General features: G+C 38.0%; 1 protein-coding gene across 1 annotated transcript in view; it reads left to right on the top strand.

Annotated features, from left to right (window-relative positions):
* The window catches only part of arrdc1b (arrestin domain containing 1b), a 28,376-nt gene extending 7,131 nt beyond the window's left edge, over window positions 1-21,245 (top strand). Inside the window, exons 2-8 of the mRNA XM_086096952.1 lie at window positions 7,960-8,070; window positions 11,685-11,735; window positions 14,387-14,541; window positions 14,861-15,043; window positions 15,980-16,156; window positions 17,569-18,025; window positions 19,853-21,245. Coding sequence (XP_085953078.1) covers window positions 7,960-8,070; window positions 11,685-11,735; window positions 14,387-14,541; window positions 14,861-15,043; window positions 15,980-16,156; window positions 17,569-18,025; window positions 19,853-19,917 — 1,199 coding nt within the window. The 3' untranslated portion in view covers window positions 19,918-21,245. The remainder of the gene's footprint in view (window positions 1-7,959; window positions 8,071-11,684; window positions 11,736-14,386; window positions 14,542-14,860; window positions 15,044-15,979; window positions 16,157-17,568; window positions 18,026-19,852) is intronic.
* Window positions 21,246-23,407: the final 2,162 nt, after the last annotated feature.

Raw genomic sequence — 23,407 nt, forward strand, 5'->3', positions numbered from 1 at the left:
AAGGTGCCCTCTCCGGGCCGCGGATGAGATCCTGCCCCAAGTGGAGGAGTTCAAGTATCTTGGGATCTTGTTCACGAGTGAGGGTAGGTTGGAGCGGAAGATCGACAAGCGGATCGGTGCAGCGACTGCAGTGATGCGGAGTCTGTATCGGTCCGTTGTGGTAAAGAAGGAGCTGAGCCGAAAGGCAAAGCTCTCGATTTACCGGTCGATCTACGCTCCTACCCTCACCTATGGTCACGAGCTGTGGGTTGTAACCGAAAGAACAAGATCCCGGATACAAGCGGCCAAAATGAGTTTCCTCCGCAGGATGTCAGGGCTCTCTCTTAGAGATAGGGTGAAAAGCTCGGTCATCCGGGAAGCACTCAGTGTCGAGCGCGTTGAGAGGAACCAGTCGAGGTGGCTCGGGCATCTGGTTCAGATGCCTCCTGGACGCCTCCCTCGAGAGGTGATCCAGGCATGTCTCACCGGCGGGAGGCCCCGGGGAGGACCCAGGACACGCTGGAGAGACTATGGCCTGGAAACGCTTTGGGATCCCGTCGGAGGAACTGGTTGAAGTGGCTGGGGAGAGGGAAGTCTGGGCTTCCCTGCTAAAGCTGCTGCCCCCGCGACAAGACCCTGGATAAGTGGTAGATGATGGATGGATGGAATAAAGGATACCAGCAAATAAGCACAAATACTATTATACACAAATACAGTGAAAAACATGCTTTTTAAGGGTGATTTGGGGGGGAGGGGGGCTCTCCTAATGTATAAGGGGAAATATTATTCACAAGAAATTACGATAGTGTGGAACAGAATGTGCAGATTACATACTACATGGCCGCTAGTTGTTTTATGATGTAACTTTTCCAGGGATAAACCTCTTACCCCTGCATGCAAACATGCAAGGATTTGTTTGTGTTGTGTTGTGTTGTGTTGTGTTGTGTTGTGTGTGTGTGTGTGTGCGTGCGTGCGTGTGTAATGTGCATACAGATGTGTTTGTCTCTTATCCCTTTAGAGTCCAATCTGACAGTATTGCTAAGCAAATAAGAACAAATTAAAGGTACTACTACCTAGCATTTAAGTTTCCAGAGTTTTTTGTTTCCTAAAAATATTTTTTGAAGAACTCTATTGTACAGTAGACTTACCACATTCTTAAAGATAATCTCCTTTTTTTTTTGTTTGGGTGGCGGCGCTTGAAACTTCAAAACACCATATCAGCTCTTTGAATCAAAATACCTGTCTATGGGCAATGAAAGGTTGGCAACACTTTATTATGCATTTAAGTGTTAATTCCGCAAACACATGAAAAATTATACTCTTTACGGCAAAGACAAACTTCATTCAGTCAATTAATGAATCGTCTAGGGAATTTGACTCGACAACTTGTTGTCCTTAGTCCAAGGAGACGCTACAGTACTTTATCACAATATCGCTTATACGGTATCTCTTTCAGCTGCATGCTGCTCAACCCGATGACCCCGGTTACTGCTTTGTGATGTTAAAACTTTGGTGTGTGTCGGATAACTAGTGGGGCCGCCGCCTCTGGTCCGGCCTTGTGACGCGAGCGGAGTTAATCATCCATGTCTGAGCATAATTTGCAGCCGCCTATCTCCACACGACTGACATGGCTCCTACCAGGAAATACATGCTGGTTATGTTATGTATTTGTATCTGTATTTGTAGTTTTTATGAGTATTGTGTACTGTAAAAATGTACAGTATTGCCACTGCATAGTACTGGTATCAGTGCAACACCTTTGGGATAAAGTCGAATGGAGAGGGTGAGCCAGCAAACCCCCTCTCTGCGCTTCGATAGATAATATTGTTATGCGGCACTGAAAGTTGAGAAGCAAAAAATTATTTTGGTCTACTGTTGGACTTTTACCAGAGGATATATTTACGATAACACACCCTTGCACCGCTTTCCATTTTCAACCATGATTATTTCCTCACTCTCACTGCTAAACATTCAGGAGATTATCAGGCGGCAGTGTTCATTCATCAAGGAACATGTTTGGAAAGTGAGACAGACTGAACATTTAGATATACTAAAACTTTAATGACAGTAGTAAGGTTGGTGATGGATTACTCTTGTCTTCCCAACTGAGAGCTCAAGCCTGATGTTTCTTTAAAAGGTATTTGTTGCACTAAAAAAGGTTTTCAAGTTCAATAAATTATCCTCAAAGGCATAGGAATGTTTTGGCACCAGCAGGACAGGAACATTTGATAAATTCAAGTAATTCAAATCTCATTCACACTCTTCTTGTCACATTGAAATAGTTTTGTCTGTAATGATGTAGTTCCTCTAGACAGTGAGCCAAAACTAGAGTCACCACATTTTAGTGTAAAAAATGAACCATTATCATTGGCCTAAGTGCCCTAAGCATTTTTTACCAGCTAACAAAGTGTGTGCCTATGATGATTATGTGATGCAACATGCATTGCAAGTGACGAGTGCGTGTTTCTCATTTGCTCAGAGCATTTTTGAATTATTTTATTCCTCGTTTTGTGTTTTGACCCATTGTTAGCAGGACTTTCTGTGCTACAGTTTGATTATTCAGTAAATGTGCATTTGGATTAGCGAGAGATTGCTAACTAACAAAAGTGGTGCAAAATAGGTAAAAACCTTAACAGGAAAATATGCCCTGAAGGATGGAATTCCTGCATTGGGTGAATAGGTTTTGTGACAAAGGAAAATAATTCAACAAGCTCAGACTGGTCGAAACTCCCTTGTAACATTTTGCCAAAGTGTGTCGGTCAGGTTTTTGAACTGTAAAAATGTTCCTTTCATAGTATTTTAATCAGGCACCAGTCATGTGTGGTTGGTTGTATGTGGAAAGTAGTAGTTTTTATAGTAGTCACTATCATACTATCATCACCAATTAGTTGGTAGATTTTACTTTGCTAGAAGATAACCAGTGTGCACCCATTCCAGTCAAGTATTTAAACTCCCATTTCGAAAAAAATAAAAAATAAAAAAAAATTAAAAACTGTTGACAACATCCTCTCTGACGGTTAGTGGCGCTAGGATTGTCTCTGCTTGCGTACACTCTCACTGAAGCATAAAGAGAATTTGGATGAACTCCAATGTGTTGCTAACAAATCCAGCTGGCTGCTGAGTCAGAGCATGTTCGACACACAGCATCCTGAGCACTGGTGGGAGACAGTCTCCCTGCAGATTGTACGGTTCATTGTGGGGCTCCTAGTGGATATTCATGTGTTCCACTTCCAGCACAGTGCAGCTACATGGAATTAATTATTTAAGAATCCCAAATCAATTTCTACATATTTTGACCCAGAGTCATTACATGCTTACTATAATGATGTTTGCAGTTTTTAATATTGCTGCCTGTATACTAATTGAGCTAACCAGCTCCAAGATGAAGTATCTATTATTAGTGTGCTTTTACACGAACAAGAACTGAATGGAGCATTTGGATATTTGAGAGGCTTAAGTCCTGATTTGTTTACTGCACTTGTGCGTATCCATGAGAGAGACTCGCCACACTTTTCTTTTTCAGCCACACCTACATATTGTGGCGCTTTCAAGAGAGTGAGGACCACTTTTATTATTGTAAGTAGTTAATCTCACTTACACGCTTTTAACTCACAGAATGCAGGCAAGTCATTCTTCCCCATATCTTGTAGAATCACGGTGTCATGGCAAAATTAAATCACCACATAGCAACAAACTAGAAAGCACCACCAATAACCAATAAAACAACTGGACCACTAATAACGGAATAATTAACACAGAACATGCATTTCAAACACTATTTCAATCCCCGGTGCGCAAAGCATGCTGGGAGCGCCTCCAAGCTCCCAGTGGTGCTACAATATAAACATCTAAAGATATAAATAGTAACAAGGTTCAAAATAAGAAGTTTCACATCGCAGTCTGTGAGGCGAAATTTGCATTTGCGTTTCATCAAAATGCAAAGAATGACAAAACTGAGAATCAACCACCCCACATCACTTTCTGTCGGTAGTCGAAGATCGAGGGAAGCTCTGTACTGCATATGCCGCAGCAGCTAGCTAGAAACGAGCGAGCTACTAGTGTGCCTAAAAATGTTGCGTTAGTCAGTCACTCCTAAGCCAGTAATCATCGCCTCTGTGGCGAATAAGCTACATTTCTGACTAGTATTATTCTCACGAAGCGATGACAAGAAAAGATGGATAAGCCATGCTAATTGCTAAGCTAACCCTAACACGGCTAGTGCGTTTAACGTTGGAATTAAGTGCTTAAGAAATATAAACTGTTGATCCATTTGTTATGTTGTCATATCTTTGCTATTTAATAAAAACATTGCTTCAAACAAACAGACACATAATTCTATATTGACTATTCAAATTTGTTTGTGTGAAAAATGTTTATAGTCAACTGTGTTTCTTAAAGAAACATTTAGTAGCCATATACAAAAACAGACTTTTGAAATTTGTGTAATTGTTTTACTGTTGTCTTCAACTGTGACACCCTCAGTTTACCATCATACAAATATTTTTCATTTTTGGGGGGTAAATGTCATTGTTCAAATAAATGTGTCATCCTTTGTCAAGGTCCATCTGGCTCCTCTGGCTCCATGAGTCTGTCAAGATGGTGCCCATTATTTATCTGTAGACAGACAGTCTCTACTGAAATCCCCTAAGAGAGGGGAATGCATTGTTTCTTCTCGGATGTGAACAGATTATTGCCATAGTTACCTTGAAAAAGTAAACCTGCTGAACATAAAATTGACAACGGGTTTCGCCTTAAAGACATTTTTTCTTTAACAGTGATGTTTAAGAATGAAGTTTCTTTTTTTCATAAAAATTAAAGACAACCTTTTTTGACTTAACATAAGTAATGATTTTTATTTAAAACAATACGTGTTTATAGATTGCACTTAACATAAGGGGGCTACATGTTTTGATTAAATAAATAAGTAAGCAAATAAATAAATAGATAAATAAATAAAACCTTTCTAGAATTGACTTTTTTTGGCCTGAAACATTTACTGTAAACTGTTAATATTGTCATGGCACAACTTAACATTTACAGTATAATATACAGTGCTGCTTAAAAATTTGTGAACCCTGCAGGCATGGTCAGATTTTTTGTATAAAATATTAAAATAACCTTATTAAATGTTTAGTCGTACCCCAATCTATAATGCTGACATTCAAAATAATGGACTTGAACAAAAAGAATGATAATATTGTCATTCATTTCTGAGCAAAAGTTGTTGATCTAACAAAAACTCAGGTTTCATGGGTGCAAAAGTATGTGAACACCTCCTTTTGCAATGATAACTTCACCCAAACACTTTCTTTAGTGACTTATCAGCCTTTCAAATCTACTTTGGGGGATTTTTGCCAATCTTCCTTGCAAAATGCAGCCAATTGAGAGAGGTTGGATCGGCGTCTGGCATAAACTGCCCGCTTCAGGTCCCGCCACAGTAGTTTGAAAAAATTTAAGTCAGGATTTTGACTGGGCACATCCAGAACATGAATCTTGTTGTTCTTCAAACATTCCTTGGTTGTATTGCTGGAATGCTTTAGATTATTGTCATCTTGCATGATCCATCTTCTACCAGGCTGTAGCTTCAGGTTATGATCCAGGATTTCACAATATTGCTCTGAATTCATGATTCCCTGGACTATGTGGAGTTGTCCAGGTCCTGAGGATGAAAAGCCAACCATATTATATATATATATATATATATATACATATGGATGGATGGAGAGTAAGGCATTAATTTCTTTGTTTATTTGTCTGCATTATTAGAAGACTCAACTATGTTTTGTGCTTTTGTTGTCGGTTCTCCCACCTCCCTGAAATTGTGCCAACAATCTGGCGAGGCCATCTGCCTCCTTGTGTGTGTCCCGTGTTTTTTTTTTTAAGCGAGACTCGCGGAATTCAAAGGTGCAAAGGAATGCTTGGTCAATTGCTCTTTTTCACATTGCATTTTTTCAAATAATGCTAGTTTAAGTTTACACACCTTAAATGATTCAAGTGTATTGAACCAGAATAGATGCACTAAAATTGGAAACACACAATGTCGAAAATAAACACTATTTTAAATGTTAAATATTTGTACTAATCCAATGCATGTTGATGTGTATTTCAGCAAAAAGCGCTACTCAGTATTACATAACTTGTGAATAATTCATCATTTTGACATATGCTCTAGTCCTTCATGAACACTTGAATTGAATTGAATTTATTTATTTAAAAGAGACAATGCACATTAATCAACATTTTACAATGTAAATATGCCCAAGTTAGCTAAATCAAGCAAATTTTCATTGGCAGTCCCTTGGGCGGACTCAATTAATGAGAGCAGTTTTGGCCCAACTTCAACCACTATACTGCTAATACCATAATACTTATGGTATTCTATTCTATTACTGTCTATTCTTTTCACTCCTAGTTTCACCATTTGTAGAAATTAGGGTTACTACTTTTAGGCATTTTGTATCCAATCATTTCTATCTGTTTATTATGAGTTTAGTCACTGATGGTAAAGTGGTTTATTCGGTGCATGGTTGTCTGTTTCTATGTGCCCTGTGATCAACTGGCACCAAGTCCTGTAGTTTTTCTGCTCTCTATTTATTTATCTCTTTATTTATTGATTTATCTATTTATTCATTTTATATTTAAAATTCAGCTATATGCTGCTGTAAAGTCATCTGAATTTAAATAAAATAATTATCTTAAAATAATGTTTTGCACGTACTTTTTGAGGCAAGCATTGTAATCAAATGATCCTCGTGACTTGTGCACATATTTTGGCCCACTTTTCTTGAGCAAGCTCCCTCCACAGATGTTCAAAGTGATTTAGATATGAGCAAACTATGTTGCGCAGTGGCAGAAATATTAGTCTTAGCGTTTCAACCAGATTATGACCCAAAGCACACAGCTCAAAATACCCAACAGTGGGTCAGAGCAAGACATGAGCTATTCAGTAAGGTCTGATCTAAATCGTATTGAACATCTGTGGGAAGATCTCAGACATGCAGTTATGAGAAAGTGCCTTTCAACCTGAGGCAGCTGGTGCAGTATACTCGAGAGGAGTAACAGGTGCGCAAGTGTCATTGTGAGTTACAGAAGTATACTACCAATATTGTCCATGTCTGTAACGGTTGAGCTGTGCATTTTTTATACCCAGGTTCAAGGTTAGGACTGAGGTTAAAATAAATATTAGGAATTATCTTTTCATACTGCTGCTTGGCTGCCTCTCTGTTTAATCCTCTGGCTGCTGTCAGACTGGGTGTGTTTGTGTTTGTGTATTTTTTCAGATGGTTTTCATATCCTCACAGACAGAAAGGTCGATGAGAGATGACACAGAAAGGCTGTGATCACACTGCAGATGTACTTTATAGCCAAACATTATGTTATGGTCTTTAGTGGTTCTCCGGCCGATCGATCAACAATCGATTTCCGTGGAAAAATGTGATTGGCCTTTTGATGCTGTCAATGCCTTTCATTGCAGATCACAAAAAAACAATCATCTGCAGCTACTACTTTGCAGTTTACAGTCAACTAGAGACTAGACCAAACCAATAACTGAATCATAAAATATATGTGTTTTTTCTGCATTGTCTATTCCAAATATTGTTGTTTTTTTATAGGGAAGGCATCCAAAACACTGATACATCAATCAATCGAAAAATATTGACAGATTAATCAGTTATTAAATAATCATTAGTGAGCAGCTCTAAAATAAAGTGTGCAACTAATCCATGTGATCAGAATCGGTATCAGGCAATCTCACTTGTGGGTCTTCAGTATCGGAATCGGCAACATCGGAACACCCCTAGTCTTTACTGTATACTTCAATCAAATGTGAGATTGATTTAATAGTGTTGAATGTTGCAAAGCACCTTTTAGATTAGAAAAGAGTAAGTCCTTTTTACGTCCTTATTAGATGTCAAGTCTCTCATATTAAGTGTGGAAATTACAAATTTGTGTTCTTATTGTTTTTCTCTCTTTTCACAGCCATCAAGGTGAACTGTCAGGGCTCATGTGGGATCTCCAACAAAGCGAATGACACTTCATGCACTATTGAGGAGCAGTACTTCAACAGCACTTTATCTGTTGCTGACAAAGGTGATTGAAATGTCTTTCTAGCATTGTTGTGTACCTTTATTTAACAGGCATAATTTCATTATTAGAAATGGGAGTGAATCCTGCATGGACAAAATGTTTCAGATGTTTACAGATCTACATCATGGGCATCAATAGATCTGTTCATAAATGTGAAAGATTATCCATTTTCATATAAATGAATCAATAATGCTAAAGACATACACCACTGACTTTCCTTTGAAAATCAATTCATTTGACTGATTTGAATATTTTAACACTTTTGTTTTGGCCTGTCCGGGACGTTTCTGGGCGGGGACTCAACGTTTTCCCTCCAGCCAAACCGCGGGGACAAGCGACTACCAGTGGCATATGCTAATATCATTGTGTGAACCCCTGTTCCTGATTGGTGGACTGGTTTCACGCTCGTTCCTGGTTGGCTACTGTACTCGGCTTCCTCAAGCGTCAGTTGTGAATGCTGTGTTTACAAACAGCAACAGAAATCGGTCGGACCATACCTTTAATTATTGGCAGCTTTTCTCATTCAATCAGTAATACTTGTTAGGCTACTTTGGGGGAGGGGGGACTCTTTAGTAATCTTTTTCTAACATTTAACACCAAAATATATTAAATGTATTATTATTGAAATTGTAAAAGAATTACATAAATATACAGAATATTCCCAAAACATTGGTATGCAAAATTGTTGTATTATTCTAGCAACAGTTATAGTTGTACACAGTGCTGGACTGCTGCTGATTGGTTCAGTTTGCTGTCTTTAGTGTAAACGGATTGCTCCCTCTAAATTGGGAGGCTAGCCTCTTTTGGTGAAATGGAGGAATATATTTGTAAATAAATGAGAATAGGAGCAATAATACAACCCAATCAACCCCCCAATATACACTGATAACAGAGCATCCCATAAATAATGTATGACGCAGCCTCTCTCTGTCCTCCCCTTTATCGCTGCAGTTTTTCCGTATCTCAATCTCTTTCGAAAATGGCCTGCTTTGCCCCAAGGACTGAGCAACGTAAGCAGAGCCAGACAAGTAAGGTGAATAACTAGCACACAGATATCACTGCTACACCCTCTTAAGCAAAAATAATAATAATGATGATGATAAAATGTACACTGAGATGATTTGGACATGTCCAGAGGAGAGATAGTGAGTATATTGGCAGAAGGATGCTGAGTTTCCATATGCCAGGCAGAAGGTCTAGAGGAAAACCAAAGAGGAGGTTTATGGATGTAGTTAAAGTGTGAGAGCAAAGGATGCAGAGGACAGGGTTAGCTGGAGGAAGGGAAAAGCTGAAAGGAAAAGAAGAAGAAGAAGAAGAAGAAGACTCGATATGAACGTGTCAGTTTCATTGTGTCACTATTATCAGTTAATGGCCTACAGGAAACTTAAATCTTTCTCCTCCTGCTGCTGCTGTGCAAATGTGATCTCAAACCACGCTTGCTGTAGCAAGCTGATAATAAATAATTATTTAAGTTAACCTTCTTATAACCTGATGTCATTTTTCTATCAAGTCAATAAAAAACATAAATTGCATGTGGTGGATATACAGCGATTTCATTTTGTCCTATAGTGAAAATTTGAGATTTGGATCTATTTTTTATTTTATTTTTGTAATCCATGATGTCACATTTTAGCTGGTCAGATAACAGCTTTCTCCTGTTGCCACCTTTGAAAGTGAACAGAAAACAATCTTCATCTTAATCAACTTCATGCCATCGATATTACTCATCTTCATCATTTGCTACACTATACAACAGTGAGATGAAGGAAAACAGGCCAGTTGTGTGTTTATGTTCACACATCGCTGTCTGTCCACATGAAAAAAAGCAATCAGAAGAAACCTGGAGAAAGTACTTCCTAGAAAAGGCGGGTTTAAAAGTGACCAAATCCAGATTTTCTCATCTTCATGTCATCCTGGTGCGTGGGCTATAATCGTAAACATGACGCAAGTGACCTCTCTCACCCAGCTCAACACACACACACGCATGCGAAAATTCTCCCTACATGAAACAGTCCAATTAGAGAAAGTGGCAAGTCGTGAAGAAAGATGTATTACGCTTTGACTTATACCATAATAGAACTCATTGGCTCAAGGTGTTTGCGTTGTGGCGGTAACATGAAAGTCAAACTGCTGCAGCTGCTCTTACTAATTCCGTTAAAAATGCAACTGTGGCAAACTCCGTTAGCATGCTGTACACGCTCTTATTTTCTTGTTTAAACACAAAGGGCCTCATTCACTAATAAATACGTAGGAATGTTCGTACCCTGCACACACGTTGAGTGTATACACAGAATCACAGTTGGACTCACAACATTTTCTTCGCACCATTGTGCGTATGTTGATGAATCAGAATTCAATCTAAATGCCACTATCTTTTGCCTTTTTTTTGGGAGGGGGTCTTTTTGTGGCACCCTAATTTGCATAACTCACGCCCATTTTCACCCTAAAAAGGGCATCTGTTTTTAAAGGGATACTTGACTCATTTTCACCAGTAAAAAGTTAATATTTCATCCAGAATTACAGTAATTTGATAATTAATTATTTTTTTTAAATTAAATACCTTTAAAAACAATTTTTTCCACTAAAAATAGGTAACGAGCAATCACGGCTCACCTCTTTTTCTGGCTTTGGTCACCAAACAGAGCCATGGTTGGTCATTACCTATTTTCCTCAGCACAGGTGATGTCATCTTCAGTCGATAGCAAGTGGCAAAATGCATTTTTAAAAGTATTAATTGATCATGAAAAATAATGACGTTATCACTTATATATTATAGACATAATATTATCTTCTTACAGTTGAAAATGGCTCAATGAGTCACGTATCCCTTAATTACCAATGTGCAGAGTTGTTGTTGTTTTTTTATTGCGAGATGTCCACTAACTTCTCAGTCGTTATCTAATTTTCATAATGTTCATATCAACTGAAAACTTGCTGAACTTGCTGAACAGTGAACAAAGAACCTGAGATGATAAAATAATGATGTCATTTTTTATTAATTCTGAACGTAAATGAAAGAATGCTGTACACAAAACACACGTGCATGTGTAAGCCAACTTGATCGATACAAGCAGACAGGAATGACGCACCATTTTGTAGTTTTGGCATCATTAAAATCCAAACTAAGAGATCATTATTTTATCATCTATAAGGGCAAGTGTTTAAAAGGATGCTGACCCAAAGTTGTACTGGTGCAGAAGAATGCTGGGTCGATAGCTGTTTTTCTTTTCTTTTTTTCTTTTTTAATCATTGATTAACTGCTGAAAAGTGCTTTGTGCTTTGCCATGCAGTTACGTGTTTTGGCCATTACTCATCGGGCTATTAATCACCCTTGTTGGCTAGTTTCAATTGAGTGCGGGTCACTTCAAACAACATATGAGTTCATCTGTCGTTTGAACAACTTAACCTTTATCAGTGAAACTCAAACCTGCTGGGAAAATAGGCGTGGCACCACCTGGATATCCAATCTTTGCATGTAGGTACAATCACAAAGGGACTAACACTTGTGCTTATCTCTGCACCAGCCAATGTATTTTTCTTTTTTTGTGTATGTTATTTATTTCACTAGTGTTTGCTCTGTGCTGTAAGTGATAAATCGTTTTGTTTTGTTTTCACAGGAACTCTGGCAGCAGGCGAACACAATTTCCCTTTCCAGTTTCTTATCCCAGGTGTGAACTTTCTTTCAATGATCTGTTTAACTTCATTGCTGTTCGGGCACACCTTTGGTTCTTAAATTGTTGTGTAGGCTTTTATTAGAAATCCAGGACACCTGATAACATATAGTGCAGTATGACACAAAGCAGATACATATCTGTGATTGGTGGTTTTAAGTCGTGAGGTTATTCCTAGTTAGGAAATATGGAATGAATTTGTGCATCTTATCTTTTCATTGCCCTTAACATATGCCTTCTAAACGCATGACAAGTAACCTCAAGATCAACACAACATACTTATTAAGAGTGAAGTTTGCTCTCACACAAACACACTAGCGTGGGCTGAGGCGCAAGAGACTTGGTTTATTTTTAGTCCCTCTCCTGTTGTGCAGTCGGGGATTAATTGGTCGTCATGCCCCCTTGCTTTTCCTCGCCCCCCTCACGCTCTTTGACTGACAGACTCTGCATAAGGAGAGCCAGGGGCTGATTTTTAGCACGTGTCAAGGTGGAATAAACAATGCCCACAAGCTATGCCCCTTTATGAGTGAATGATATTTGGTTGATTAACACTGAGGCATGAGGTGGAACCTCCAAAGTGAATTAATTTTAACCGCAAAAATGTGTACAGTGCAGTGCACTCTGCGACCACAAATGTGTGTGCCCAGCCTCTCACCCAATGTCATAATGGGCAAGCTGTGAAAAAATATAAAGAGGATTTGTTTACCTTTATTAACTCCTTGATAAAACTTTTATATAACAATTAACCTTCTTCTATACAGTGCCAGACTTTTATAAATGGGAATGGGGGGGGGGGGGGTGCAAGGAAACTTGATATGCGTATCCAAAGATTATGCCAAATACTTTTGTTTTATAAACTATTAATTTCAAACAGAGTCTCTAAATGTTGAAATATATTTAAGTACATATTAGTACATATGTAAGCGGTTCAGGAAATTCAGGCCTCCTCTCTGGCTACAGTGTTTCTATTACTGGTGTTAGGCCAAATCTTCCTAGGGTTACAATTTGGTATATTTCCTATTTTTCAAAAAATCTATGCTGACTAATAGTCCAGTCCACACATATTGAGAAATCTAACTGTGTTACATGTTGCTAAACATGTTATTTTGGGGTCCTCCTGAAAGCTAAGGATTTTTTTAGGTACAAGGATTCCGCTCAACACCAGCGATACCTGTATATGGTGTTTGCTGAGCGTTACTGTAAACTAAGGTTGTTTTATAAATTGCTAGAATTAATGTGATATGAAGTGTATAATAGTTTGAATCTGCTTGTTGACATTTACAGTGCTAAGTATCAAACAAAGATAACCCAAGTAAACATCCAATGCAGTTGTTTTTTTTAAGATGTTTTATTTAACGGTATTAAGGGGGGAACAAATTCAAAGCTACCTGACCCCGTGTAAAAAAATCAATAAATAAATAAAATACGGTACAGTACTTACACTTTGTTGCTGCTAAGGGTGACAGGTAGCTTTGAATATTTTTCCCCCTAAAAAATAAAACCACCATTTAAAAACTGAATTTTATGTTTACTTGGTTATATTTGTCTCATTTACATTTGTTTGATAGTCTTAAACATTATAGAAACACTTTTTGATTGAACTTAAACTCTGGAGGACTTTAGAGGGTCAACCTTATCTTGTCTAAATAAGTGTGTGTATTTATTTAGTTATATCCCATAAGTATGTATGTACATATGTATGTGTGAAGGTATACTGTGTATGTACAATATTTCAATATTTATGTATTTATGATAAATTAATGACATTTTAATTGTATCTATGTATTTTCTATTTTTGATTGTATTTTACAATGCGCATGTAGTATTTCTCCACAAGGCAGTCTGCTTTCTCCATCTTGCACACTATAATTGTCTAAAGTTGAGGCATTAAGCAACTTTTCTTTTTCTATAAGGCAACATTGAGTGAGGGTAGTGGCTAAGATAAACTTAAAACCAGCATGCTTAATACTGTATTAGAATAAGACTATAGAGGAAACAATGGTTGTCTAGTTCCACAGGGACCTAAATTATAGGAGGAGAGTAGAACTGCAAATATGAAACAGTGACACATACAGTAAATGTTCCTGTTTAGTGTTTGTAAGATGCCATTTTGTTGTAACTATGAAAACACTTCTTGGATTGATTTGAAAGGTGATACAATATTGACACACGTCCTAAAACCTTTTGTTATCAAAACATTTCACTCAATATCAAGCTTTAAATGTGGTTTTCATGTAAACGCAATGCAATGAGTATACATGTGTTGCATCTCCCTCGGGAATGTTATTCTGCTGCTTGCTCTGCTTCTGCTGTCAGGTTGTCTGCACAATGACTGCAACCACCTGCCTTTCCTGGTTAATTCTAGAGGCAGACTTATCCCTTGAGAAATTTCTCACTGAGGAACAGGCTAGAAGTAATACAATAACAAGCTGGGTTTTTATTTCAGATGCTGCCCCTAACACTGTTTAGGTCAATTATTTGTGATGGTAAAACCACATTTTACATTTATAACCCTCAAGTTTTTTCCTTTTGTGGCCTTCAATATCCTTGTCTTGATTCACAAAAATGCGGTTCAGACAAAACACACCGAGTGTATTTTTAAAGACATGGGTATTCAAATTCCTTTTTTTTTCCTGGCATTCCATCAGCTGCAGCACCAACTTCTTTTGAAGGACCGTTTGGAAAGATTATTTACCGTGTGAAAGCTGCCATCGACACGCCTCGCTTTGCCAAGGACTACAAAGCCCAGAGGCCCTTCTACCTTCTCAACCTGCTCAACCTTAATGAGGTGCCGGACATCGATGTAAGTGCAGATCTTATTAACCTTTAGCCGTGATTAAGGTTGATTTGATGTCACATCTGAGGAAGATCTCAGTGCAGCACACAGACGCGCCTGCCTCACCGCAAAAGGCTATGAGTTCAAAAGGGCTCCGCCCATTTTGTGTGACATTTTCGTTCCCTGGGATTGACTGATCGCTTGTCCTGGGTTTACCCCTAAATTAGCTGGGAATGGTCTGTGGCTTTACTGAGACATTGAAAACAAGATATGGGGCTAGCTGGATGGATGGACGAATGTCGTCAGTTTCTCGATACAATCATTCAACTTGCTTCTGTCTCTGCAGCACATGAGCTACGCTGTCACGACTAAGAAATTTAACTACCTTCTGGTGAAGTCTGGGACTCTCATGTTGAAAGCTCGCAGTGACCTCAGGGGCTATATTCCTGGTCAGGTGATCAAGCTAGCCACTGAGATCCACAACAAGTCTGGAAAAGACACGGGATATGTACTGGCAAGTCTCATACAGGTAAAGTCTGAAAGCCTGAACTATATAGAAAGTAGGGATGTTCAATACCACTTATTCAAACAGATACCAATACAATCTCAACTCTAGAGTAAGCACTGATACTACCAGTGTTTTGATACATAAAATTTACCCCCAAAACAGTGACAGATAATAACAATTTAAAAAAAAAGACCTAATTATCTCATTATAGCATTTTCCTTAAAATTACATAAAAATAATGGAATTATATTCTTCTAATTTCTATTTCCTGAGCGTAAAACAGCCACATGGGGCCGCTGTCGTGAGTACTGATATAAGGCCCAGTATTGGTAAGCGCCCATCCCTAGTAGAAAGGAATAAATAATACAGTATTTAAGTGGAAGTCAGCCCCAAAAATTATTTACACTAATATGTTCCAAGCAGCCCACTAGTCTAAACACGGAAATCTGTTCAATATTGTGTTTGTGGAATATGAATTATGCAGCAAAACAAACCTGTTTTTATCCATCTCGGAGGGCGGCCAATTTACCACTTACTCTTCATTTAAAAAGGCATCCCAGTTGCTCAGGCCTCAAGTAGCCACCAATCACAGCTCATCTGTTTTTATGAAGCTGAGCCTTGATTGGTCATGACTGTGCAACTGTGATGTCATTTTCAATTGGCACCAAGTGGCAAAATGGCCGCCCCCCGAGATGAATAAAAATGGGTAGATTTTGCTGCTTTTTTGGGTTGACTTCCGCTTTAATTTCTTAAACTACCACCTCATGGAGAAATCCTCAAATATTCAAATTTTTGCAGTTAAATTAATCCACAAAAAAAATGTTGTGTAAAAAAATGGTAATCGAACTAATTGTAATTGATGTTCAACCCTGCAACAGCTGGAGAGATTTGTGAAAGTATTAGTTGTAACTGTCACATATTTCTGTTATCATGTCTTTGATTTTCTTTTCTTACCAGAAAGTGACTTACAAGACCAAGCGGCACATTTTTGACCTCCGTACCATTGCAGAGGTGGAGGGAGCCGGCGTGAAGGCAGGAAAACACGCGGAGTGGAGAGAACAGATCATTGTCCCACCTCTTCCTCAGTCAGCGCTGACAGGCTGCAGCCTCATCGATATTGACTATTTCATTCAGGTTTGCGGCTCCGATGGAATGATTTAAAGTGGAAGTCAACCTTAAACATTTCTTGACAATAATATGTTATATGTGACCTTACAAGTCTAAACATATGAGTTATGAAGCAAAATCCAGCCATTTTTATCCATCTCAGGGGCTGAAGATGACATCAATGTTGCTCAGGGCTCAGGCAACAACCATTAATCTAATCTCATTAAGCCATCGTTTTATCCATCTCAGCTTCAAAAAACAGCTGACCTGTGATTGGTCGTTGCCTGAGCCCTGAGCAACATTGATAGCAAAATGGCCGCCCCCTGATATGGATAAAAACAGCAGGATATTGCTTCATAACTCATATTCCACTTACACAATATCAACCAGAATACCATATTTAGACTAGTGGGGCTGCATAGAACATATTATTGTCAAAAAAATTGGGGGGGTTGACTTCCTGTTTAAAGATCCTATGACATTTATTTTAATTGGGGCCTACAGAATGAAACCATACGGAAGCATATTGCATTCACTTGAAAAAAAAGCCTTCCTGTTTTTCTGACACATTTTTGGGGAGAGCTTTGTTTTATTGATTTTTTTTAATTTTATGTTTTTCTGAACATTTTTTTTCACAGAATTTTTTTTTAAATTTCAGAAAAACAGGCTGAATTTTTTTTTTCCCGAAAAACAGGAGGGAAATTACTCAGAAAAACAGGGAAAATTTATTTTAAAAAACAGAAAAAATATATATTCAAAAGAACAGAAAATAATTATTCAGAAAAACAGAGCTGGTGTTGTTTTTTGGAGTATTATTTTTTTTTACCTCTGAACTCCAAGTGACTTGTTGCAGACTCGCATTATTTAGAAAAAATAAATAAATAACATTAAAAAAATACTAAAAAAAAACCAGGGGGAAAAAATTCAATAAAACAGAAAAAAAATACTAAAAAAAACAAAGCTCCCCCAAAAAATTTGTCAGAAAAACTGGACTTTTTGTTTTCAAGTGAATGCAATACGCTTCCGTAAAACCATATTAAAATGATATTGGTGAAAAAGTGACAATCATTTGCGTTGCTGTAAAATTTCAGATACTTTTTCTTTATTATAAAATTTCCCAACCTGTTGATAATTGTACCCATATACCCATCCATAGTACTGACCTATTTACAGCTTGCATTTGATAAAAAAAAATACATGGCAAAATTAAGTGTGGGATAAATATTTCCAGTGCTATCTTTAAACATATCGATATAGTCCGTATAGCTGAGTAATCTAAAGTTATTTAACAAGGAATTGACAACATTATTATACATCTATTCTGCACTATATTGTAGTAAATTTCCATAGCTTACATTCCCTTCTACAAAGCAAATCAGATTTTTGTTGATGACAAATTTGTTTGTCTGAAGGAAAAACGTTATAAATTGTGATTACAGATAGCATTAAAATCTCCGGATGCAGTTGTCACCCTGCCCATCTACATTGGGAACATTGCCGTGAACTTGTCTCCTGCAAGGACTGTACCTTCGAGTCCAGATCACTGCAGCGTGGCAAACGCGCCCAATGCAGCAGGGGTGACACCCAGTGCCCCTCCGGTTGAGGACAATGAAGAGCTGTGTGCAGGCGGTGCCGCCAGCGAAGAGATCCCCACCAAAAGTCATTCTCAGCAAGATCCCTCTGGTCAGCCTGTCACCATGTCCCCGAGCGCTTTTAGCCACGCACCCAGTTCAGTGCTGCTTCCTGGCCGCAGACAGCCCGACGCTTCTGCCCCCTTGTTCTGTCTTTCAACCGGGGCCACCATACCTTTCTTCACTGATGGAGACCCCACACCTGTGCCTACTTCCTGTTCGCTCATCTTGCCACCAGAATACAGCAGTTGGGACTATCCTCATGGTAAGCGTATGGTGTGTCAAAATAATAAATTGATTTTCATAATCCCTACAGTTCATTCAGCCCTGCAGTGAATATAGAAAATTTTAAAAGTTGCTCCATTGATGAGACCAATAACCTCTCCAATTATGGGATGACCAAAAATTTCAGGACAAACCTACGTCAGGGTCTTATTTGGGGTTAATCTGAGGCACTTTAACGGTGGTGGGTGGGTGCTGACTTCCATTTAACATGCTTTTACAGTAAATGCAACTGATTAATTCTGAAACCAGTCACATCCCCACTTATAAGAGGGTGTACACACCTGTGCAACCACATTGCCTGTGTTAGCCATTTTTGTTTGTTGTACAGTTTATAAGTCACATTAGTAGTGGAAAAAGTTCTGAAATTATTTATTTTCTTCGTCTCTTTTTTTATGTCTCAAAAATCTGTCATTTGGACTGCAGTGTGTAGACTTTTTATACACTGCACAAACTAAAATCTTAAGTAAGATATAATTTCTTAAATTTAACCTAAATTTGCTTATTTTGATTTGACAAGTTATTTTTTACTTAAAAGGAAATTGTCAGGCAAGATCATTGTGCTTATTTTAGGATACTTATTACTTAATTATCTTATTTGATCAGGCAGTCTTGGTATTGAGTGTTAACAGCCAGTTTAAGTACTGTGAGGCTTAAAACAAGCATTTCCCACATTTTAAGATGATAACTAACCAACATCAAAGGCTCCAAACTGGGGTTTCATGAATTTTCTCATTTTAAGATTTTGCATAATCTAGTAATAAGATAAATGGAAAAAAATACAGGTATGAAAACAGACCAGTGCAATATGGTTCATTTCGTTATATTTACTAAGCTCATTTGTCCTTCTTTCAGTACCAGCTCAGTGGTCTAGTTGTAGACTGCATACCCTCAGACTTGAAGGTTATGGGTTCAATTCTTGGCTATGTCATGACAAAGAAAATGGGACCTGTTACCGCCCTGCTTGACACTCAGGCTAAGTTATCCAAACGTAGAAAGGAAAAAAAAAACTCATGTATTTTAGGAATATAGTTCTATTTATTACAGCTTGAAAAAAGTTGACATTTCTGGTTTTTAGTCTGAAAATACTATTTTCAAGACCGCAGTGGTTAATATGGGCCTACTATTATTTTTCAAAATCTTAGAGGTAAATTTAAGTAAAATTTTCTTGTTCTGTTGGCAGATAATTTTGCTTATTTGAAGTAATAATTTTCTTATTTTACAATATTTTTATTTTTTTGCAGTGTATATCTACCATAGCTCTTCAATTCAGATGATAAATTAACTCAACAACTAAGATTGCTTTTGTATTAGAGCTACAAAGTAAACTAAATGTAAACATTTTCTTCTAAATACAAAAAAAACATTAATAGAATTAGTTAGTAATCCTATTTTCACGTTGCAATGACTTTGCTCTTCAAGTGTGAGATTGCAAGTAAGCTTTTGTCCATAACAAATATGCATAGTGTTTGTTTTACTCTTTTATTGCGCAAAGGTTAATACCGCTTCTTTCAAGTATTTCAAAGGTCTTATTCAGCCCAGTACATTTTTATTGCGCATCTCTGTTTTCAAGTTCCCCAAATGACTCATGAAAGTAACGCAATACGACTTCCTATCTGGTTTAAATCTGTGTCACAGTGCCTCCAACCACTTATCAAAAAAGCTGCAATCACCAACTTCAGCTGCAAACACCAACTTCAGTTAAAAAAAATAGACCATAGAAGAAGTGCACGATGAAGCAACTTCTCAGAATGAATCACGAAAGTAACGTAATATGTCATCCTCCTTTGTTTCTATCTCTTTGTCACAGAGCCTCCGCCCACTTATGAAGAAAGCTGCAGTAGCACCAACTTCAATTTAAACAGTGGACAATAGAAGAAGCAGATGATGAAGCACCACCCACAGCGCCGGATCATGGAAATACCCTATTGAAAAGAGGGCCGGCTTCAAAACACCAAAGATGAATATGTCCTCAACAAAAAGGGATCATGTCTTATTGTGAATATAAGAATCGTATTTTGATCGCACAACCGATCAGGCAGTAATAGACAGAGCATCTCAACACCATTGTGCTTAAACTAATGTTGGAAAAAAGTGATTGGACTTTTATCTCTTACAAGGAAAAGCGCTGTGAGCCCATAGGATTTTTTTTTCTGTGCTCCGGCCAAACAGCAGGTCAGGGTATCCTGAAATAACCTGCCTGAGACTCTCTTCAGGATCTTACCTGCTCACATGGGCAGTGTAACAATGGAGAAAATGGAATAGCGATAAGTGACCCAAACTGAAGTGATGTTTTGTGACTGGAGCTCTGTTTGACATAGGATATGACTGTGGGAGGAGTTCATTCCCTTGCTGGACCCGTCGTAGCACCTCATCTTACACCCGCAGAGGAATCTGTCCTGGATCCTGAGGGAATGCTGACAATGGATCAAAATTGTGGAGATAATCAAAGCGAAAACAACATTAGCTAGCAAGTTGCACTGCAGACTTTGACTAAGCTGCAGTAGAGGAGGTGGACGTGGACCACGCTAGAAGAGACTCACTCTCATCCCTAGTGGATAAGACTGTAAATGAGCACCAAGGCAGAAGTTTCCTCATTTAAAGTGTGTGTAAAGCGGTCGGACAAACATTCCTACACAAAGTACCAGATTGATCAATTTGGACTGGACTAAATTTACACACAGCTCACGCAAAACCTTCCACTTGAACAATGAAACTACAGCATCACCAACAAGATGAAAAGAAACACAGCATAGTTTGAGCCATGGATTACTTGCACCCACATTTCAATGAAAGCAAAGTGCCATCACACAACAAATTCAACTACGTGAACAGGAAATAATTGTATTTATTATGCTCAAATAATCTGCGATCTACATGGGTTGGACGAATTAATTTAAGCACAATTCATTCATTCTACAGAATAGCTCTGTGGGTGTGTGCCTCCAATAAGAGCGCATATACGGTGGGGATGTAACGATATCCAAACATCACGATACGATAATTACCACAATATTGTGGGAAGGTTGGGATACAAAAGGTCACAATATTGTTAAAAAAAAGAGCTCATACTAAAAACACACACACACACACACACACACACACACACACACAATATTGTGCTTTTGTTCATTACAGCAATGAAAAATATTATAACAATTTTAAATATTATATATAAAAAAAATTATAAATATTACATATTTATTGAGGCACTTACTTGCTAATGCGTGCATTAGCAAGTAAGTGCCTAGAAATTGTAAATATATATATAAAAAATAAATAAATATAATATATTTATTGAGGCACTTACTTGCTAATGCACGCACACATTTGAGTTCCTCCACATATTAACTCTGGTCACAAGCATATTACGTTCCCCTTCATCTGAACATTAGCGTGGATTCTAAACATGGAAGGGCCAAAACACGCCTTGTGAAAATATAACTGCACTCAAATACTAGCCACCAGAGGGCGCTAGAACTGCACAAAAAAGATAAAGATAATTCTCATCAGTGGGCTGTGACATTGGCATTGAGTTACATGTCAAACCATTTTTTTTTCACTTATGCCATGTCTTTTTTTGTTGTTGTAACATCTGCAATAATTGTTCCAAAGAGTAGTATTTATTTGTTTCCACTGTGTCACGGTCAGTTTCCTAGATTCTCTCGCCCTCTTTGCCATGATTTTGGATTTCCTAAAGAGAGATGTGTCTCAATACAAATTAGACTGACTTAAAGTTGAGGCCTATGCTGCATTTGAGGAAGGTAGGAAGTTGGATTTTTCCCACTCGGATTGTCTCAGTTTCGACCTCAAAGCATTCGAGACGAATGAAAACAACAAAGATGGCTGATTCCAATAAATAGTTTGTTCTGGTTCACACAGTCCATACAAATCATGTTGGGTTATGTGAAGTTACTTATTTTGAATAACTAAATTAATGTTAGAATAAATAAAGAAATAAGCATGTATATTTTGCCATTCACAGTTTGTGTCTCCATATTGTCGTCATTGTCAAGTGACGTCGAATTGAAACCGGCCTGCGAAGTGCAGGGTGGCAGGACATAGACTTAAAGGGGAAGTCAACCCCATTTTTTTTGTGACAATAATAAGTTCTATGCGGCCCCACTAGTCTAAATACAATATTGTGGTTAATATTGCATTAGTGGAATATGGGTTAAGCATCAAAATCCAGACATTTTTATCCATCTCAGGGGGCAGCCATTTTCCCATTTGCATCACAGTTGCTCAAGTCTCAGGTAACAACCAATCACAGCACAGCTTCAGAAAACAGGTGAGATATGATTGGTTGTTGCCTCAGCCCTGAACTACAGTGATGTCATCTTTAGTGGACAACAAGAGGCAAAATGGCCGCCCCCTGACATGGAAAAAAACGGCTGGATTTTGCTTCATAACTCATATTCCAAAAATGTAATATTAATGAGAATGCCATGTTTAGACTAGTAAGGTCACATACAACATATTGTTAAGAAATGTTTAAGGTTGACTTTAAAGTTTAAAGATAAGGTGACGGGTCCAGACCCTCATAAAATGCTCAAAGTCGAGACACTCCTCTCTAAGATTATCTAAGGTTGTTACAGTGACTCGGTCATCTCATTATGATGCTCCCTGAGCACCTTTCAATAGAAGTTTCCCTACATACCCTGCTGGTGGAAGACCTTTTAGTACACTCAGAATACACCGGAGGGATTGAATCCTGATGATATTAAAAGAAACATACAGTAACTAAATCCCCATGAAAATATGGCAATGCATTGCTGTCGGATGTTTGGATTTGTATTTATCCAAAGTTAAAATGTTACATGTTTTTTCTGTACATTTTAAACGTAGGAGGCAGTGTGTTAGTGGTTAGCATGTCTGTCTCACAGTTCTGGAGGTTCTTGGTTTGAAGCTCTCTTGGGAGTTGGTATGTTTTCATTGTGATTTTATTTTATTGACTTTTCTCTGGGTTATCTGAACTATCTTAACTGAACTTACTTCAAACTCCAGTCATAAAATGTTAGTTTTGTGTTCATTTTCACTTCATTTCTCTCAAATTTTGTATTGAGCAGATCCTACTTTCAATATGACACACAGCAATCTAATGTCTGGTATGACATGTACTGTAAGTAACTTTTACATGGATGTTGGGAGAGACCTGAAGACCAGCTGATCTGAATATTCTGTATTATTATTTACATTTAATTTCTTCCTGTGTGAAATTAGAAACGATGGCACATCCAGAAACAGCTGTTTTACCGTAAGTAAAACAGCAATGGTCTCGTCATTATCATGCTGGAAAATTTGATGGCGTTACAGTACTGTACTCCGAAGCCATAAGTAGAAGGTCAGGATCTGCGTCTGTTGC

This window comes from Leptonotus elevatus, chromosome 15, assembly GCF_054856555.1.
Source record: "Leptonotus elevatus isolate MCC_2025b chromosome 15, RoL_Lele_1.0, whole genome shotgun sequence".
Lineage (NCBI taxonomy): Eukaryota > Metazoa > Chordata > Actinopteri > Syngnathiformes > Syngnathidae > Leptonotus > Leptonotus elevatus.